Here is a 16,777-nt window from a genome sequence, read left to right as displayed (position 1 = left end):
TTAATTCCAGAGGCTCAGGAGACTGAGACCAGGAGGGTAGAGCATTCAAAGTCAGCCTTGGCAACTTAGTGAGGCCTTAAGCAACTTGTAAGACCCTGTCTCAAAATTAAAAAGAGAAAAAAGGGTGGAGGTGCTGGAGATATGGCTAAGTGCCTTTGGGTTCAATCCCTGGTACCCCATACCAAAAACAAAACAAAAATTTTATTCACTAGCCACATATGACTATTGGGCAGTTCAAATGTGGCTAGTCTAAATTCTATGCTGCAAGTGTAAATTAACCACCAAATTTTGAAAATAGAGTGCAAAGAGTAAGATATTACTTAGTATTGTTGTTATATTGCTCATGTGTTGAAATGACATCACAAATGACATCTCTGACCGGATAGAACTGTCTCCTGGCTGTCCCAGAGTTTGAAGGGGAACCAAACATTTCTATGCTTCCACTTTCACATGGGTTCAGGGGGTGCCTTGCCCAGATGCACTGTCAGCTTTGGTCTCTTCCAGACACCAGAAAAGGTCTTGAAAAGTGTCAAGGAAGATGCTAGGAAGTGAGGCTATTTAAGGTCCAAGAGATAGGACTCAAAGAAAGATCCCTATGGACCAGAATTAAGAACATCACCAATTGGAGATATCCATTCACCTGGGCTATAAAGGCAAATTACTCCACATCACCCAGGCTTTAGGTTCCTTTTGAAACAACTTCTTTCACTTGGCCCTTGAGATACCAATCTGTAGAAATTTTTGCGAAAACCCACATTGCAAGGGCTCTTCCCCACTATTGTTCTAGCAGACTTCTCTGTCTTTGTATGAAAAAGGTAGCTCTAAAAAGAATGAAAACACAACTATAATCTACCCTTGACCTTTCTTTCATTACCCTCTTTTCAGTATTCATCAGTCACTCAGTTTGCATTTAAACACACTTAAATTTATATATTGCTACTTAATGGTCTATTAGTCTTTGAACTGTCTGAAGGATGCACCTAGGCACAGGATCTGGTTCATAAAGGGTATGTAAAAAGTACAATCACAACTGAAACTAAGTACTGCTTCCTACAAAAGAATTAATGCAGAGCATGAGTTATTTCTAATGAATATTTTATGAAATTTATAATGTATCTGTTGGTTCCACAGCATCAAAGAACAATCTAAAATGTTGGATAAAGGCTATCACAGCTACCCAAATCTATGTGGAGAAAAATACTTGCTTGCTAAATGTTTGTGTAATGTTGGTTCTGTTTTTGACACTATGAAATTATTTTCTTCATTATGCTTTATTATAATAGGTCATTGGATTCAGGCAATCATAATATGATCTGGCAGATGACCACAAAGGAAAGGGAATTGCAATTTAACACGCAAAGCAAAACAAAAACTCCTAAACTATATTGCTTCTCAAATGCATTTAAAGAAAATTTGCCAAAAACCTGCCTTTTTAAAAACTGAATATGTATGCATTTTTATATTTGTAGTTGGGGATTCTGCTTTTTCAAAGTTAATACTTTTTTTCTGTTTTTAATTTTTTCATAGCTTTGCTGTATTTGGTTCTATTTGATCAATCCTTTGCTCTCAAAAATCTCTTATGTTCTGTTTTTCAGTGCCTGCCAGTGGTCTCTTCTTTATCCTGACCATTCATGGCTGACATAAGTTGGTCATGTGTGTTGTGTTTTTCTTCTTCTTCTTTTTTTAATTGTCACTATTATTAGGGTTGAAGACCTGAGAGAACCAGGTGTTTCCCAGGTAGCTGATGAATATGTCAGGGTTATATGGAACAGATGGCTCCCCCAGAAACAGTAAATATTTTAATATCTCAGTATTTTTCCATACCTTATCATAATTTTGCTAAGCTAGCAAGCTTCCTCTGAGCTGTACTTGCTTATTCTAACTCCTAATTCTCACTTCTGCATGGATGCTTGACCCTGGAACTTAGCTGATTTTATCTGTTTGCCTTTCCTGTCTCTCCTCAGCATTTACAGTTGGTGACTTGAACCTTAGTCCTGATCATTTCCTCTGCTTGATAATTTGGCTTCATTCTCAGAGCCCACTTTCTCTTAGAGAAGATTCAAGCTCCTTTCTGTCACATTTCCCTTGTAGTTTGTTCTTCCAGGCAGCTCTAATAGCCCTTTCTCATGGGTACTTTCTATTGAAACTCTGGGTTTTCACATTTATAATTCTGTAGGAAAACTGAACTTCCATGTTTCTACTAGAATAAAACATACCAAAGAGAGAAAAATTAAAATATGAACTCCCTACAAGCATTTTGTCTGTATTTTTTTAACTGGGAAATTTATAATTTATTCTGTGTGATGTCTTTTTGTTGTTGTTTTTTTAGCTCTTGCCTTGAATTCTTATTTACTTTCCCATGAAAGTATATATAATACCCTCAGGAAGTTATAAATTTTCTGAAATAATAATCATCTTTAAAAGTTCTCTAAGTTCCACATGTGTTCCACAGTGCTGAGTTTAATGAGCTATTTCTAGATGGTACCAGTGGCAAGAGCATACTGACTAGAGCCCTTAACCAGGAAGCAGAGCTGACATCCACTATTCTACTAATCAGCTTTGCCTTATAAAATCATTTCAGTGTCCATGGGATATAGGATGTGGTCCATTTCTTGGTCTTTAGATATCTTTGAGTTCTAAAAGTACATATAGACTACAAAAATGAAAAGTTGATGGAGAAATGCTTTAAATGTTAGAGCTTTAGAGATTGTACATTGCAAGAGTTTACCTAGATCTTAAAGATCATCTAGTCCTCCAACTACCTTTCAAATGCTTGGGCATCTTCCCAAACCATTCTTCCTGGTATTTTTCTAGCTTTTGCTTGACAATCTCAGATTACAACTCATTACCTCTTAAACTAATAGATTTTATATATAATTATGACACCCCAACATTCCTTCCTACATTGAAATGAAATTTATCTTTCTATAACTTTAACACATTCTTTCTAGTTTTGTGTCATCACTCAACAACAACAACAACAACAGAAACAACAACAACAACCAAAAAATAGTCAGTAGCTCTTCCACCTAAGAGCTTTTCAAAGTTTTTATATAACAGGTCAGCAAGGATAATAAATACAACTAAATACTCACATAATTCCTCACATGATTTTAATCCTAATAGTCTCCTACAGCCTTCCTCCAAGGCTACATATGCTTCTAAAAGTTCAGTAATCATAATGGAAAACATTCTTTGGCTATTAACTTACCATAGGAGAGTCAACTGGAAAAAAAATCATCTTTCATTTCAATACTTAAATCTATCAATATCACCCAAATTTACTGATAATCATATTGATTTTAAAGTCACAAGAAACTTCTATATTTTTCTTATTTAAAACTGATCCCAAGAATTATATTTTTGAGTGGGATAGTTGGGATCCTCCTTAGCTCAAGAAAGTCTTTGGAGATAACACTAATTTTCTCCTTTGGGATTCCTATTTTTATCAGTAATCTATGAATCAGATTCTTGCACTGTGTCCAATTGATTAGGGAACGTGTTGATCCAGGATAAAGTGAGTCTATCTACTGGAAATTTGAAGGCAGTGCCACCCCCTCCATCAGCACTGTGGGTAGGATTATTCAACCTGTTATGTATCCCTCTTGACTGTTCCATTAGTCAGGGCCCCTTATGACATCTTGTCTGCAGGGATGTACTGAGTCACAGTGTGCCCGCTGCCTTTCCTTTTCTGTTTTTGAATAACTTTGTCAAAGAAACAAGAGAGCTTACTCTGACATGGCTATTTTTAACATAGCTTAATTTATTTGTTTCAAAATAAATTAAAAGTCCATCTAGTTGGTATTTCGATCACTTATGCATCATCACAGATCAGAGGATTCAAATGCACTGTTCCTGTTGTCCTGACAGGATAATAATGTAGCTGAAAAATTTTGGATCAGAAATATACTGAAATTTTTGTTTTGTTTTAAATATAGAGATTGTGTATGTTTATCCTTCTCATAAAACGGAAACTCCTTGACAATAGCCATCTTTAGCTTAGGTTCCTAAAGTCCGTGATTTGTACTTCACATGTAACCATAGCTCAACACATGTTCGCTCACTCAAAATGAGAAAAAGAAAAAAAAAAAAACAAATGAGTTTGGATTATCTGTGGTTATTTTTTTAACCATCATAATCAGCTCACCTCTCTTGGGCTTTAATACCCTCCTGTTATCACCTCTTTTCCAGGTGAATTCTTTCTTTACAAGTAAGGGGACAGAGATCAAAATTAGGGTTTTTGGATAGTTCTGCTTATTTGTATATTATAATTATATTAAGTGAATCTTTCTTTCATACAATAAACCATAATTTCCATTTTGGTCTGGGAAGTTTTTCCAATTGTCAGTTAATTTTGGCTGGTGACCTTTCTGATACTGATTTTTTGTATTTATACCATTTGCACAAATCTATCATTTGTTGTGTTCCTCTTGACACTTTTGTAACAATATGTTTTAAAATCTGTTTCAGGCAAGGACTTCCATTTTAAACATACTGCTTTGTTCATATTATCATAATATGTGATTGTGTCACTGTCCTTTTGAGTTGCCTTGATGTACCTAGCCTTTGTTGTTCTGAGCTCAACCTTCCGTGTTATTTCAGTCTGAACTTATTTTTAGAGTTTTTGTAGTAATGTGTGTGGAATTCAGCCTGTAGCAGGTTGTAAAGTGATTGACAGATTATGGAGTGAAAATAGGACCTGTGGATGTTAAGGATAGGGGAAAGACACATCAATAGCTGGAGAAAGTGGTAGGATCAAATGACAACTTAAAAATATAGATTAGATACGAGCACATTTGAACATTAATGGAAATATCAAAGGTGCATTGCATCTGGATGCATAAATCAGTGGAAGGTGAAAGCTATAACCATTGGTCATTCTAAGTTTTAACAGCATTTAAGTACAACCTGAATGTACATCCAGGAGGTAAGCAGAAATGTGTATCATACCTGCTATCTTTATGCCTTTCAATGAGATTATCAAACCTGTTTATACATCTTTCATCCTATAATTTTTGATATAAAAACATAGTAAATAAAAATAAATAAAATTCACAAGTAAGCTAGAAGGAACATTTAACTGCCAAATTCAGTTAGAATTAAGATAGACTGGCTCATCTATATCCTTTCTCCCCCTTGTGTAACACACACACACAAAAAAAATGGTTTTGAATGTATAAAAAGAAAGAACAAAGACTCACTGACTCATTTTAGTCTCTAGCATTCCCTGTTATGTTATTCTCAGATAAATACTTTTGATAATGATATAAGCAAGAACACTCTGATAACAATAGAATGAAATTTACAAAAGACACATTACTACAAGACTTTTTCTATGTTGCTTTTGTGATTTGAATGAACCAACTATTGGGACAGGATGCTATCAGAATTTTTTGGAGCAAATCATTTTGTTTGGATTCTGTTAGCTTTATGTAATTGCTTTTCAATGTGTTGCTTCCTTTAGTTTTGGGGATTTCCATATCTGTACTGCCTCTGCTAATAACACAATTGTAAAAATAGACAATGTGCATAATACATTTGATTCTCAATAATTAGATGTTATCCCTATAGTCATTTTGACTGTTACAATACACCAGAAATTGATGTTGTTGCACTTGCTTTTCAAATTATTATATAAGGCAAATAACATCCCCTCTCCAAAATATTTTCCCAGATTAATTACTAAAACCTTCTTTGTTGTTTGTCATCTCTGATGGAAAAAAGGAAACACTTCTATAGCTTTATTTATGCAGTTTTCTTCCTACCCACCATATTTCATTCAAATTAATGCATCATAATTATTCTCAAGTAAATTTATAATTCTCTGCTCTTAGTAAATAAACTTTTAAGAGTGATAGCACTGACAGGCCTGGTGATATATGACTGCAATCCTGGTGGCTTGGGAAGCTGAGGCAGCAGGATTACAAGTTCAAAACCAGCTTCAGCAATGTATCAATTACCTAAGCAACTTAGTGAGACCCTGTCTCAAAATTAAAAAAATAAATAAAAATAAAAAGTGCTGGGATGTGTGTCAGTGGCTGAGCACCCCTGGGTTCAATCCCTAGTTTAAAAAAATATATGGTTCAAAATTCCAAAATTGGTTTTTTGAAACCATTGTCTTCCTACCATATCAATCCCCATGCTATTCTTTCTTATCTGCTATTGATATATTTACTGGTAGGGAAAAGTATATTGGCAGTGCTCCTGTGTCTTTGAATTTTCTCCATCCAGACATTAAAGTCACAATCACTGGAGATGATTCCATAGTTCCTTCTAATTCATGAATCATCAGCACCAGGTTTTATTCCTTAGACTTGAAAGGTTTTGATGGTCCTTCTATTTCAACCTACACGTACCTTCGAGAACAAAAGTAGAACTAAAATCCATATCCCTTGCCCAAAGTAACAGTGGGGCCTATGAACAGTTTTCTTCTGGTACAGATATGGCTTCCTTGAGCTTGCTTATGCCTACTAAGTGTGATGATTCATCTCTTTTTGGCTTCTACAAAACTTCATAGGTATAATTTTGACCCTGACATCCTTGTCAATTTATTTTCTCCTTCTTCTGTTCTATTGGGGTTGATTTCATTCCATCTGTTCTGATCTACAGACACATAGTGTGGTGCATGCCTTTATTCCCAGCAATTCAGGAGACTAAGGCAGGAGGATAGAAAGTTCAAAGCTAGCCTCAGCAACTTAGAAGACCCTGTCTCGAAATAAAACATAAAAAGGAGTGTGGATATGCCTCAGTGGTTGACTGCCACTGAGTTCAATCCCTGGTACAAAACAAACAAACAAACAAAAAAAATGGCACACAGTATCTGAAAATAGAAAATAAAGACTAGATTGATAGACATCCCTGTGTTTCCTAGATTCTAAATTATATCTTGGATATCCTAATTTGTATTTAGTAATTCCTCATCAAATTTAAATATAAAATGACAATAGAAGAATCAAAGCGAGGTCACTTGAATACATTTTAAAGGAAAAAATAAATTATAGAACCTAAGCTAAATATATGTTGAAATATGAGTAAATGAAGTGATTGCTATATTTGTGAAATAAATATTGCTATATTTGTGAATTATATTGCTATATATTGCAAATGACAAATAATTTGGTAAAGACTATAATCAGTTTTCAATTAGATAAAACAAATATTAATGTCTGGCATAAATATTTTATATAAAAATAATTAGATTCTCCTTTCTTTAACATTTTTTACAGCCCAGGTTGTAAAAAGAGAAATCCTGAGCTCACACAGCTGGCTGCACATCAGTTTCCAAAGCTTCTGATGTTTTCTGCATCTCCACACTGTAGAAGTCAGGAAAGGCATTTTTTAATTGTATTAGTTATAAATGTGCAAGCATGAATATCATACTCAGAAGCTCTTTAGGTACGAGAGCAGGACATTAAGCTTAATATTTGGAGCATTGCTTGTAAATAATCATTTAATAAGCTCAAGGTAGTACTTAGAGATTTGTATCACTCTGTTCAACATTTATCATTGGAAGCAGAAGGTCAATCCTTTCTCAATAATTTAACTCTAGAAATAAGTAAATAGGAAGAATTCCCTTCAAAAGAGCCAATTATACACAGCATTTTGTCAGAAATATCACACATTAATTTTCAGAGTGTAATTCATGTACAGTATGTATGTTGTATCTGTGTGTCTATCTTTTCATAATTATACCTACTTAACTAGGGTGATTTCAAATGTACTAATCTGTATTTTTATTTCATTAATCACTGAAAATAAATCATTCTAGTGCAGTCACTACTGTGGTATTCCTTTCTTCCTTCCCTCATCCATATGCCATAGAGTATATTATGGGAAGCCATGATACCTTTAGACAAATTTTGTTCTTTACATTTTATAACCTAAATATTAAAATCCTTATTCGGACTTAAAATTATTTAAAAAGAAAACTTTAAAAAACCTTTAAATTCACATAACTAAGTTTTTATGTGCATCTATGTTCTAAGTGGCAGTATACCCAATGGTTTGAAGCTGATTTTGGCATCAGAATGGACATCTCAGTTTTACAAATTATGAAGAAATTATTTACTCATCAATAAAATAGGGATGACAATGATAACACTTGCCTCATGGGGTTACTGTGCCTGTCACAAGAATTAGCAGTAAGTATAATCTAGCTATGTTTATTAACCATGGTTTAAAAGCACTGAAGCTTTGCAATATTCTTTCACTGTAATTTTTATTAAGTATTCTTCAGTTAAATTGGATTCACAAATCTGATTAAATAAGAAACTTGTCAGTTAAGCAAGAGAAGACATGAAAAGAGAAAAAGAAAAGGAAGGAGGTGGACAATTTGTAGTGACAAAACAAGTGGCATTGGAAACTCAAACACATTTATACTTACGGAGCTGCCCAAGTCGTGCTTTTTCTTTTTTACCAAACAAACGTCCTATTGAAGACTTGATTCCTTTCTTCTTGGGAGCTTTGTGAAGAGAATCTTGGCTGCTATTGGCACTGCCAAGCCCAAGGCTTTCTGGCTCAAGAGAGGCAGCTAAACTACTGCAAAACACAAAAGAGGACAAACTGCTTGTTTTGATGCAATATCCATAAAGCACACAAGACTTGTTTCTTTTATAAATGTACAAAAGGAGGAACAAGTAGACTTTGAATGTTATTTTCTCCCTTTCTTCCTACGCTGTTTCTTAAGATATTGAAATGTAGTTTCCTCAGCCTCCAGGCTCTGTATCTTCAAATTTTCAATAGAAAAATTCACTTTTGTCCTAAATGGCTTTTTCTTCTTTATTCTTAGTACAATATGTAACTAATCAATGAACACAGGCTGGTATAATAACTGCTTGTTGTATGTCTTTCTATTATTCAGGTTGGTTTAGTGAATTTAGCACCTGTTACCTACTTCTTTTTCAGAATTTGTTTTTCTAATGTTAAACATACTGACCAATGGTAATCACCTAATTATGCAATCAAATATGCTATTCCATCCTGTGATTTTACTGGAATTTCTTCTATCCATCACTTTCTCTCTTTAGTTTGGAACCTAATTTATTTACTCTAAATTCATCTGATTGGGGTCTAGAAGCAGCAAATCTTACACCTTAGTGATTCCTGTATATTTTTTCTTAATTATAGTTCTCAAGCCTCAGCATTTTAGGTAAATGACAGGCTGATATGACTATGAAGTAGTTAGTCTTAAGTTCAAGTTCTGTTTCTAGTTTGACATTGTCACAATAGAAAGAGTTCAATAGATATTGCATAGGTTTTTTACAGTTGTTAGTTTGAAAATACCATGATGCATTCTTTAACTATTTATTCATCCAATTTAATTTCAGCTCATATTCTCCACACTCCAAAGCAACTGCTTTTCATTTGTTAAAATATAATTATGTCTTTTGTTGGACAGGAAACGAAATATATATTTTGAAGCTCTCACCCCCCCCACATTAACTGAAAATAAGAAAAAAATAAATGCCTATAAGATAGAAAGCTCTGATTATAAAAGTATTTGTCATAAAACATATTATTTAGAAGATATTCTTACTTAAATCATTGACCATTAAGTCATTACACTTATGTCCAGAGGTCCTGCAATTGATAAGACAGTAAAAACACATACAATTAAGAAATAAAAGGCATGCTCAGATTTTTATATAGCATTATATTATAAGGATCCATTTGCAATGTTTTAGGCATATGGATACAACAGTATGAAGAGTTGGTTTGACAAAGGAGATATTTTCATATCTAGACAACTTTGCCTTTAATACTTGTGGTTTTTATCCTAAGAACTATTTGTCTGAGGAGCATGGTTGACTATAGATGCACATGGGTGCATATACCTGCTTGCTAAAAGTAAGTGAGGCACAGTAATGGACTTTTCAGACCTTATCTTGCAATCCAATTTATCATATTATCCTAGAATCCCTTTGGTATTTTTCCTCAGTCCTTTCACTAGTCTAATCTATTTTAATAGGAAATGGATAGCTAAAAATCAAAGCTATTCTCACATATTGACTAGTAACCAGATTGCAAAGATGTTAATTTTAAAGTCAAAAATTGATCTCAGAAAGAGAGTTGGTTATTTCACAAGATATATTGTGGAGAAGGAGCACAACAATACCCTCATGCAGAATTATGACTCAAATCTATTTTTTTCTGTAAAAATTTTCTAGCAATCTATTTGCTAGTACTGATGGAAAAGGGACATTTTTGGAAGAGCATTCGATGGGTAGTATGCTCAGACTGTCTTACCTCCGGGCATCATTGTGGTAGGAAGAAGGGAGGGTGTGAGTCATCCGGATAGCTCTGGGTGTAGGGGGAGGAGAAGTCTCACATTTAATTGTTGCTTTATCCTCCCGACCATCTTCTTCCACAACTGCAATCTAGAAGCAAAAACAGTACATTAATATGAACAATTTCTAAATTTCAACTGAAATGGATACAAATGAAGAATCATTCAGGCACAGCTTTGAGAAATTCTAACAGAAATACTTGGAGCATGTTTTACATGTATCAATCTATACTCTTAAAGAGGATGATTTTCATACTTATTTGAAAGTAAAGACACTACAATTAAAAACTCATAGAATTTCCAGAATCTCAAAAAAAAAGAAAGAAAAAACTCATGGACCCATTACACCAAAGCATTTTATAAAAAGTAATACATACCATAGAGTAATATATGATAACCATGGAAAAGTTATTCTGGAATCCATTTTATCATGTCAGAGTATATGCTCTTTACAAAAAAAGGTATTGAGCACATATTTGAGCAAATTTACAAAAGTAAAAAAGCATTATGCATAGTCAGATTATCATAACAAAGACACATTTAAGTGGGGATTTTTGAAAGGAGCAGACAAGTTGGCAAAATATAATTTTATCAGATAAAGTGTTTTAGATTAGCCAACTTAATAAAATGCCTTCTTAGAGTTTTTTTAAAAAATGGTTAGCAATTTAGAAGAAAAACTTTTTCAAGAGATACTAATAAAAGGTAAGAAAATAATTCTTACAAATTGTTTCATTTCACTACTAGTGAAAGGAAAATTGGAAGATATAGAAAGCAAAAGCAGCCAGGATGAGAGGGATTTCTTTAAAGAACAATAAAGTTCAGAATTCAGAACAATTCAGGATGTCATCAGTTTTGTCAGAGATATATTGCAATAAGAAAAGAACTTTCCAACAATCTAGTCAATTTTAAAGAAATATTATTTTACATACTTTACTTTTAATGGCACTAATGTAATATACATATCCATATAGAGATCAAGAATATAAAAAATACAGCTAAAATATAGACAGTTCTAGAAGCTCTGATGAAAAATGTTTCTCAGTATGACTCAGTTTATGGCTAAAACAAAAATTTTAAAGCTGCATTCTGGGAAAATACTTTGTTTCTACATGAAACTGTTATGCTATTATGCATAAACTTATTTATATATGATAAAGACCCTAGGCACTGGAGGAACATAATGAAGTTGTTCATCAGGTCTGTCATTATCAAGAGGCCAGATTGCTCTTTTCAGTTTAGGTGGGCATCTTACTGTGAGTCCCTAACTCCATGCAACTAGCATAAGGCCACCAGAAGAATCTGCTGTCAACACGATGCCATTTCTATGGAAGATCCTTTCTAAATCCATATCCCATCTAAACACTTTAAGCATGTTTCATTACTCTTCCTAATATGTATTGGTGTTATCATAGTTATGTGATGTAACGATTCTTGTCTACAATTTTTGTTGTTGTTGTTGTTAAGCACAATTACTTGTGCTTTCAGACTTCTGTTCCTGAAACACTTTGTTATAAAATACCCTCCCTTTTCCTCACTGCCAAACTATATCCTTCCTAAAGTCAGCTCCTAAAAACATCAGGCACAAACTTTTCCACTAAATAACACTTAGAGCTCACAGTATACAAAAGGTGGAAGTAAAAGGCTTCAGAATCAGTCAATAAGATGGAAGTGATAATACTCACCTTAATGCATTGTTTTGAAGTTTAAATGAAGCCCTTGTGTAACTCCTTGCCCTGATACTCAACCATTTTTAGTTTCTAGTTCTCTCCATGACCTTTCTTTCCAGTCACGACTTTACTCTTTTAATTCTGTGAGACTGCATTGCTATTCAGACCTTCTATCTGATCTTTATTTATTTCTTACACCCACTCAATTCCTTTACATCACCTTTTCAGATTTCTTTCTATAGTCACAAAGTTCATTTGTAAAGTGGTGGAGGAAGTCAAGGAGTAATAAAGACTCTCTCCAGGGTAAATCTGATGATTGAGAACCAGCTGGTGGTGTCAAGAAAACACTGAAGGAAGATAGATAATAACTCAGAAAATTTCATTCACCTAAGCTATGTAAGTACAATATGGGTTCCTTTGATTTGATGATGACGACCAAGTTCTCTGGTTTCAGGAGTTCCAGCATATACTGAGTACTCTGTCATGAAGATACTGAACAATGATTCATGCACTGGAAAGCAAGTTTGGGTATTTGAAACTTCTCCATCTGATATCTAGTGACTAAAAGCTATGCTGACCTAAATTATCTAATAGGAAGCCCTTTTATGAGTTAGAATTGGCATCTATTTTGCTTCCTATTACCTGTACTTATTCTCCTGATTTCATTCTGAGCAGGAAAGCCTTGTTTTTATTCATCTCCTATTTTTCTATATCCTTGATGCTCTGCATCTGGAGAGACTGCTCCTTCCAGCGTTCACTAATTCCTAGAGATAGCAAACCACATTCTGGAAGAGAGTCTTTCCTATGCAAATACTCAACTCAGATCCCTCTACTGTCTCCTAAAGCTGGTTCCCATGCTCCAGGAGCAGTATTCCTCTGCCCTAATTACCCAGCTCCAGGCACTAGACCAGAGAAGTCCCTAGACCCAGAGCAAGCCTAAGCTACTTAAACATCAGCTCTAAACCTGTTTGCCCTACTTTTCCTTCCCTTTCCAGAAGAGACCTCAAAAAGGCCCCTGCCCAAGCTTTCTCCTCACTGCTGCCAATCCCAGTGCTTTCTGAGGACATGGAATTCCCACTTCTCTTGGGTAATGTAACAAACTAATATGCTTTCTTTGGCAGTTACCTCCTGATCTGTTTGCCTCAATTTTCATGGATAATAATGAAATAAACATTTTAAAACAATGAGCATTTATTTAGTATTGATATTAAAATATCTAACTGTATCATCAGCAGTTTAAGCATTCAGTGGAAAATCAGGAGACCAAGTCCTCATATATCTAATCATTGTTCCTAAAGCATAAACAATCTTATTTTTGATACCTTATTTCCTATGATCATATTAATACAATACAATAATAACTCTTAAATACTTTCAATATTTTTATGTTAACAAAACACTTTGGGGGCAATATTATTTTAAAGCTTTTATAAAAAAGTAATATTCAATGAGCAACCACGTAAAAGTTACAGTACCTTTCTCCGATGTTTCCTTAGATCACTTGGCTGCGATTGGCAGTAATAAAAGCAATATAAAATAGAACTAATTAATGACTACCATTAACCATGTTACAAGTTTACATAGTAACTATAATTTATCTATCATTTTTTTCTTTATTCCATGTTATTCTAAATAGGTGTTTTTTAAAAATTATTATAGAAATATTCATCCTCCTTGGTGGTTACTTTAGATAAGAAACCTCTCATGGATAGGGGCGGGTCTCCATGACACAGACATGTCTACCTGTGTTGTGTGCATTGCATATGAGACACACACAGTGGAGAACATAAAGCACAGAGGAAGACAATCAGTCAGAAACAAAATATGACACTATACCCATCCAAGAAAATATGGACCAGAATGAAAATCTAATGCACATATATAGAATTTCTAAACTCCCTATTGCCTTATCCATGAAGAGCTTTGGGTGTCCTTTGTACAAATATTCTGCTCTGAAGGATCTTAAATTTCCTATAATCCTAACAAACTTCCCCACACCATACATGCTAAAGGCTCTGGCCTCAGCATAACATGCCACAGGTTATACTGCTTTCTTGTGAATGCTCTTATACAGAATTTAAAAGGAAACAGTTCCTTTTTTATAATTCCAGGTGAACTTTACTTACTATTCTTGTTAATTTTTTGTATGTAAGTAAAACCATCTTTATTAAACTATTCCATTATGCTTTCTATTTTTGTTGCTAGTGGAATACATGTTGACTTTATCGTATTGAGTAGTCTAGATATTGCTAGCATGTTATTCTTGTCTATGGATTTGTGTGAGGTAAGAGGTAAAGGTAAATACAAGTACACTTTATTATCAGGATTAAGAAGCAATGTTGGCAAGGTATCATGCCATGGAGTAATTAACATGGTGTTTTTTTTCAGTCTCTTGTTTTCTGTCCATAAAATTTCTAGTCTTCCTCTTAATATTCAAAAATGAATTATATCCAATTAAATTATTTTTCTATTAATATTTTCTAAAGAAAACCTAACTGTCCTTCATTATAAGAATATACATTTGGTGACAGGGCTTCATTGGGTATCAAAGACTTCTAAGAATTCCTTTCTTGCTTTCTTGACTTAGAAAAACTCAAGAAAATTTCTTGATTCCTTTAACCTTCAGGAAATGCCATAAATATTTTTTTAAATTCTAATTGTAGTGTAATAATGGTCACTTACTGGTTTTTATTTATGATTATCTACTCAAGAAAATGCATGAAAGCACTGGCATATTTTTCATATGCACAAAAATCCAAACAATTTTAATTGTACTATTTGTTATTATAAAAATAGAATTATTAAGGGCTACAATGTTTATATTTTAAAAAATACTTAAAGGGCAAAATAACTATGTTGTAAAAATATAGGGAAACATTAGTACAGAAACCACCAAAGTATAACAGCCTCAAATGCTGACTAAATTGGGTTCTGTTGCCCCAAATTCTTATAGTAGCTTTTGTAATAAGTCAGCCATTAATATTATGTAGTACATATTACATTTGCAGAAACCAAGGCAGAGATGATAATATTTTAGTTAATAAAATAAGAGAGATGTTTCCTGGTTTTCCAAAATAAGCTGACTATAATGTGGCTTATAGGTGTACTAGTTAGGATACATTAGTATATGAACTCCAAGTTTGTACTGTATAGAGGTCAGTTCTGATTAGTTGGTCATTATTATCAATTCTGATAATGAGAACAAAATGGAAGACTCACCTATAAAATTGAGGACAAAGATACCTAAATTAATATATATATATATATATATAACTAATATCTATATTTGTATATATAATATGTAAAAAACATTTTTAAAAGATGAAGTAAAATTTTCTTAATAGTAAATATTTACTTGTAAGAGTGTTCTCCCTAGGGTGAGAAAAAAGGTATAATAAACACACACCCATATACACACATATATGTAGATTTATATAAATTAATTCTAATAAAAATAATTTTCATAATTTATTAACTAGATCACACATTGCTTCAAAATATTTAATGATGGAATTTAGACAATGAATTGAATTTCTTTATTCAAATATATATGTGCACATATATATAAATATATAATTGAACACATAGATATGGGCTTTGTGGACTTTTATAGTACTTTGCAGCCTTCTGATCACAAACACTACATATCCTTTATATCTTTCTGTAATATCATTGATTTTTCTCTATTTACTGTATTTATTCTTTTACTTCCATAGATTGTTCAAAATATTTTAATCTTTCATTGCTGTCATTTCAAATATTTCTAGGTAATTACAGAATTTTTAAAAAAGCAAAAAAAAAAAAAAGAAAGAAAGAAAGAAACAAGGATAACTAGGCATGGTGGCACACACCTGTAATCCTAGCAGCTCAGGAGGCTGAGGCAGGAGGATCACAAGTTCAAAGCAAGACTAAGCTACTTAGTGAGGCTGTAAGCAACTTAGCAAGCCTCTGTCTTAAAATAGAACATAAAAATGGGCTGGGGATGTGGTTTGGTGGTTAAGCACCCTTGGATTCAATCCCTGTATGGAAAAACCAAGACCAACCAACCAATCAAACAGCAACAACAAAAAAAACCCCAACAATTATGCTTTTGAGTTAGACATATTTGAGGAAAGCTCCAACTCCACTCATGAGCGGTGCTGAATATGGTCAATTTTACTCATCTTCTCAAGCTTCAGCTACCTCTGCTCTCTGTTGAGACCATGCTCCGTGATGGTAGTGCTCTCATGAGAACTGAATGACTGAACATCTTGGTATTCCATAGTCATTCCAACCATAGTTTACAGAGGCCTTACTATAATACTTTTATCATGTGGCACTTTGATTTTTTCCTCAATTTTTTTTTTCATGGATTTCCTAGTTTAGGCTTCCACATTTTATCTCTGAATATAAAAATAAATTTAAAAAAACTAAAGAATAACCGACATCATCTGATAAAGATGAGAACTTGGTGCTATTGATTTTTATGGCTCTGAAGCCATTATAATTGTATTGAAGCCATTATAATATATGTGTTTTGCTATTTTCTATATTTAAAAGCCCACCCAGTCTAAATTTATTGCATCAATATGACATCAGTAAAAATTCACTTATTGATTTAAATTATTCACTTTTCTCATGTGATATTCAGATCCCTGACTGTCCACGGGCTTACAGATTGACTTTAAGAAAATTGCAGCATCTGTTTGGATACTGTCTCCACCGTTTGTAATGGAATTAGTAATTATGCCTACCACATAGGGTTGTTGTGGGAAAAAAGAAACAAACCATAAAATTCATAGAAAGTCCTTAGATGAGAGCAAACACCTAAGGCGTTTTAGCTAAT

General features: G+C 33.5%; 1 protein-coding gene across 36 annotated transcripts in view; it reads right to left on the bottom strand.

Annotated features, from left to right (window-relative positions):
* Ppfia2 (PPFI scaffold protein A2) overlaps positions 1-16,777 on the bottom strand; it is a 453,020-nt gene that overhangs the window by 62,530 nt on the left and 373,713 nt on the right. For 22 of the 36 annotated variants that reach the window (XM_026391438.2, XM_077799256.1, XM_026391439.2 and 19 more), the window contains 3 exons: positions 13,428-13,457; positions 10,246-10,376; positions 8,384-8,538 (listed from right to left, as the gene is read on the bottom strand). In XM_026391438.2, coding sequence (XP_026247223.1) covers positions 8,384-8,538; positions 10,246-10,376; positions 13,428-13,457 — 316 coding nt within the window. Of the gene's footprint in view, positions 1-8,383; positions 8,539-10,245; positions 10,377-13,427; positions 13,458-16,777 lie in introns of those variants that run through there. The other 14 variants (XM_077799255.1, XM_077799257.1, XM_026391435.2 and 11 more) reach the window with 2 other exon arrangements.

Source organism: Urocitellus parryii, chromosome 5, assembly GCF_045843805.1.
Source record: "Urocitellus parryii isolate mUroPar1 chromosome 5, mUroPar1.hap1, whole genome shotgun sequence".
NCBI lineage: Eukaryota > Metazoa > Chordata > Mammalia > Rodentia > Sciuridae > Urocitellus > Urocitellus parryii.
The sequence above is the reverse complement of the archived record's forward strand: the minus strand, read 5'-3'. Positions and strand labels throughout refer to the sequence as shown.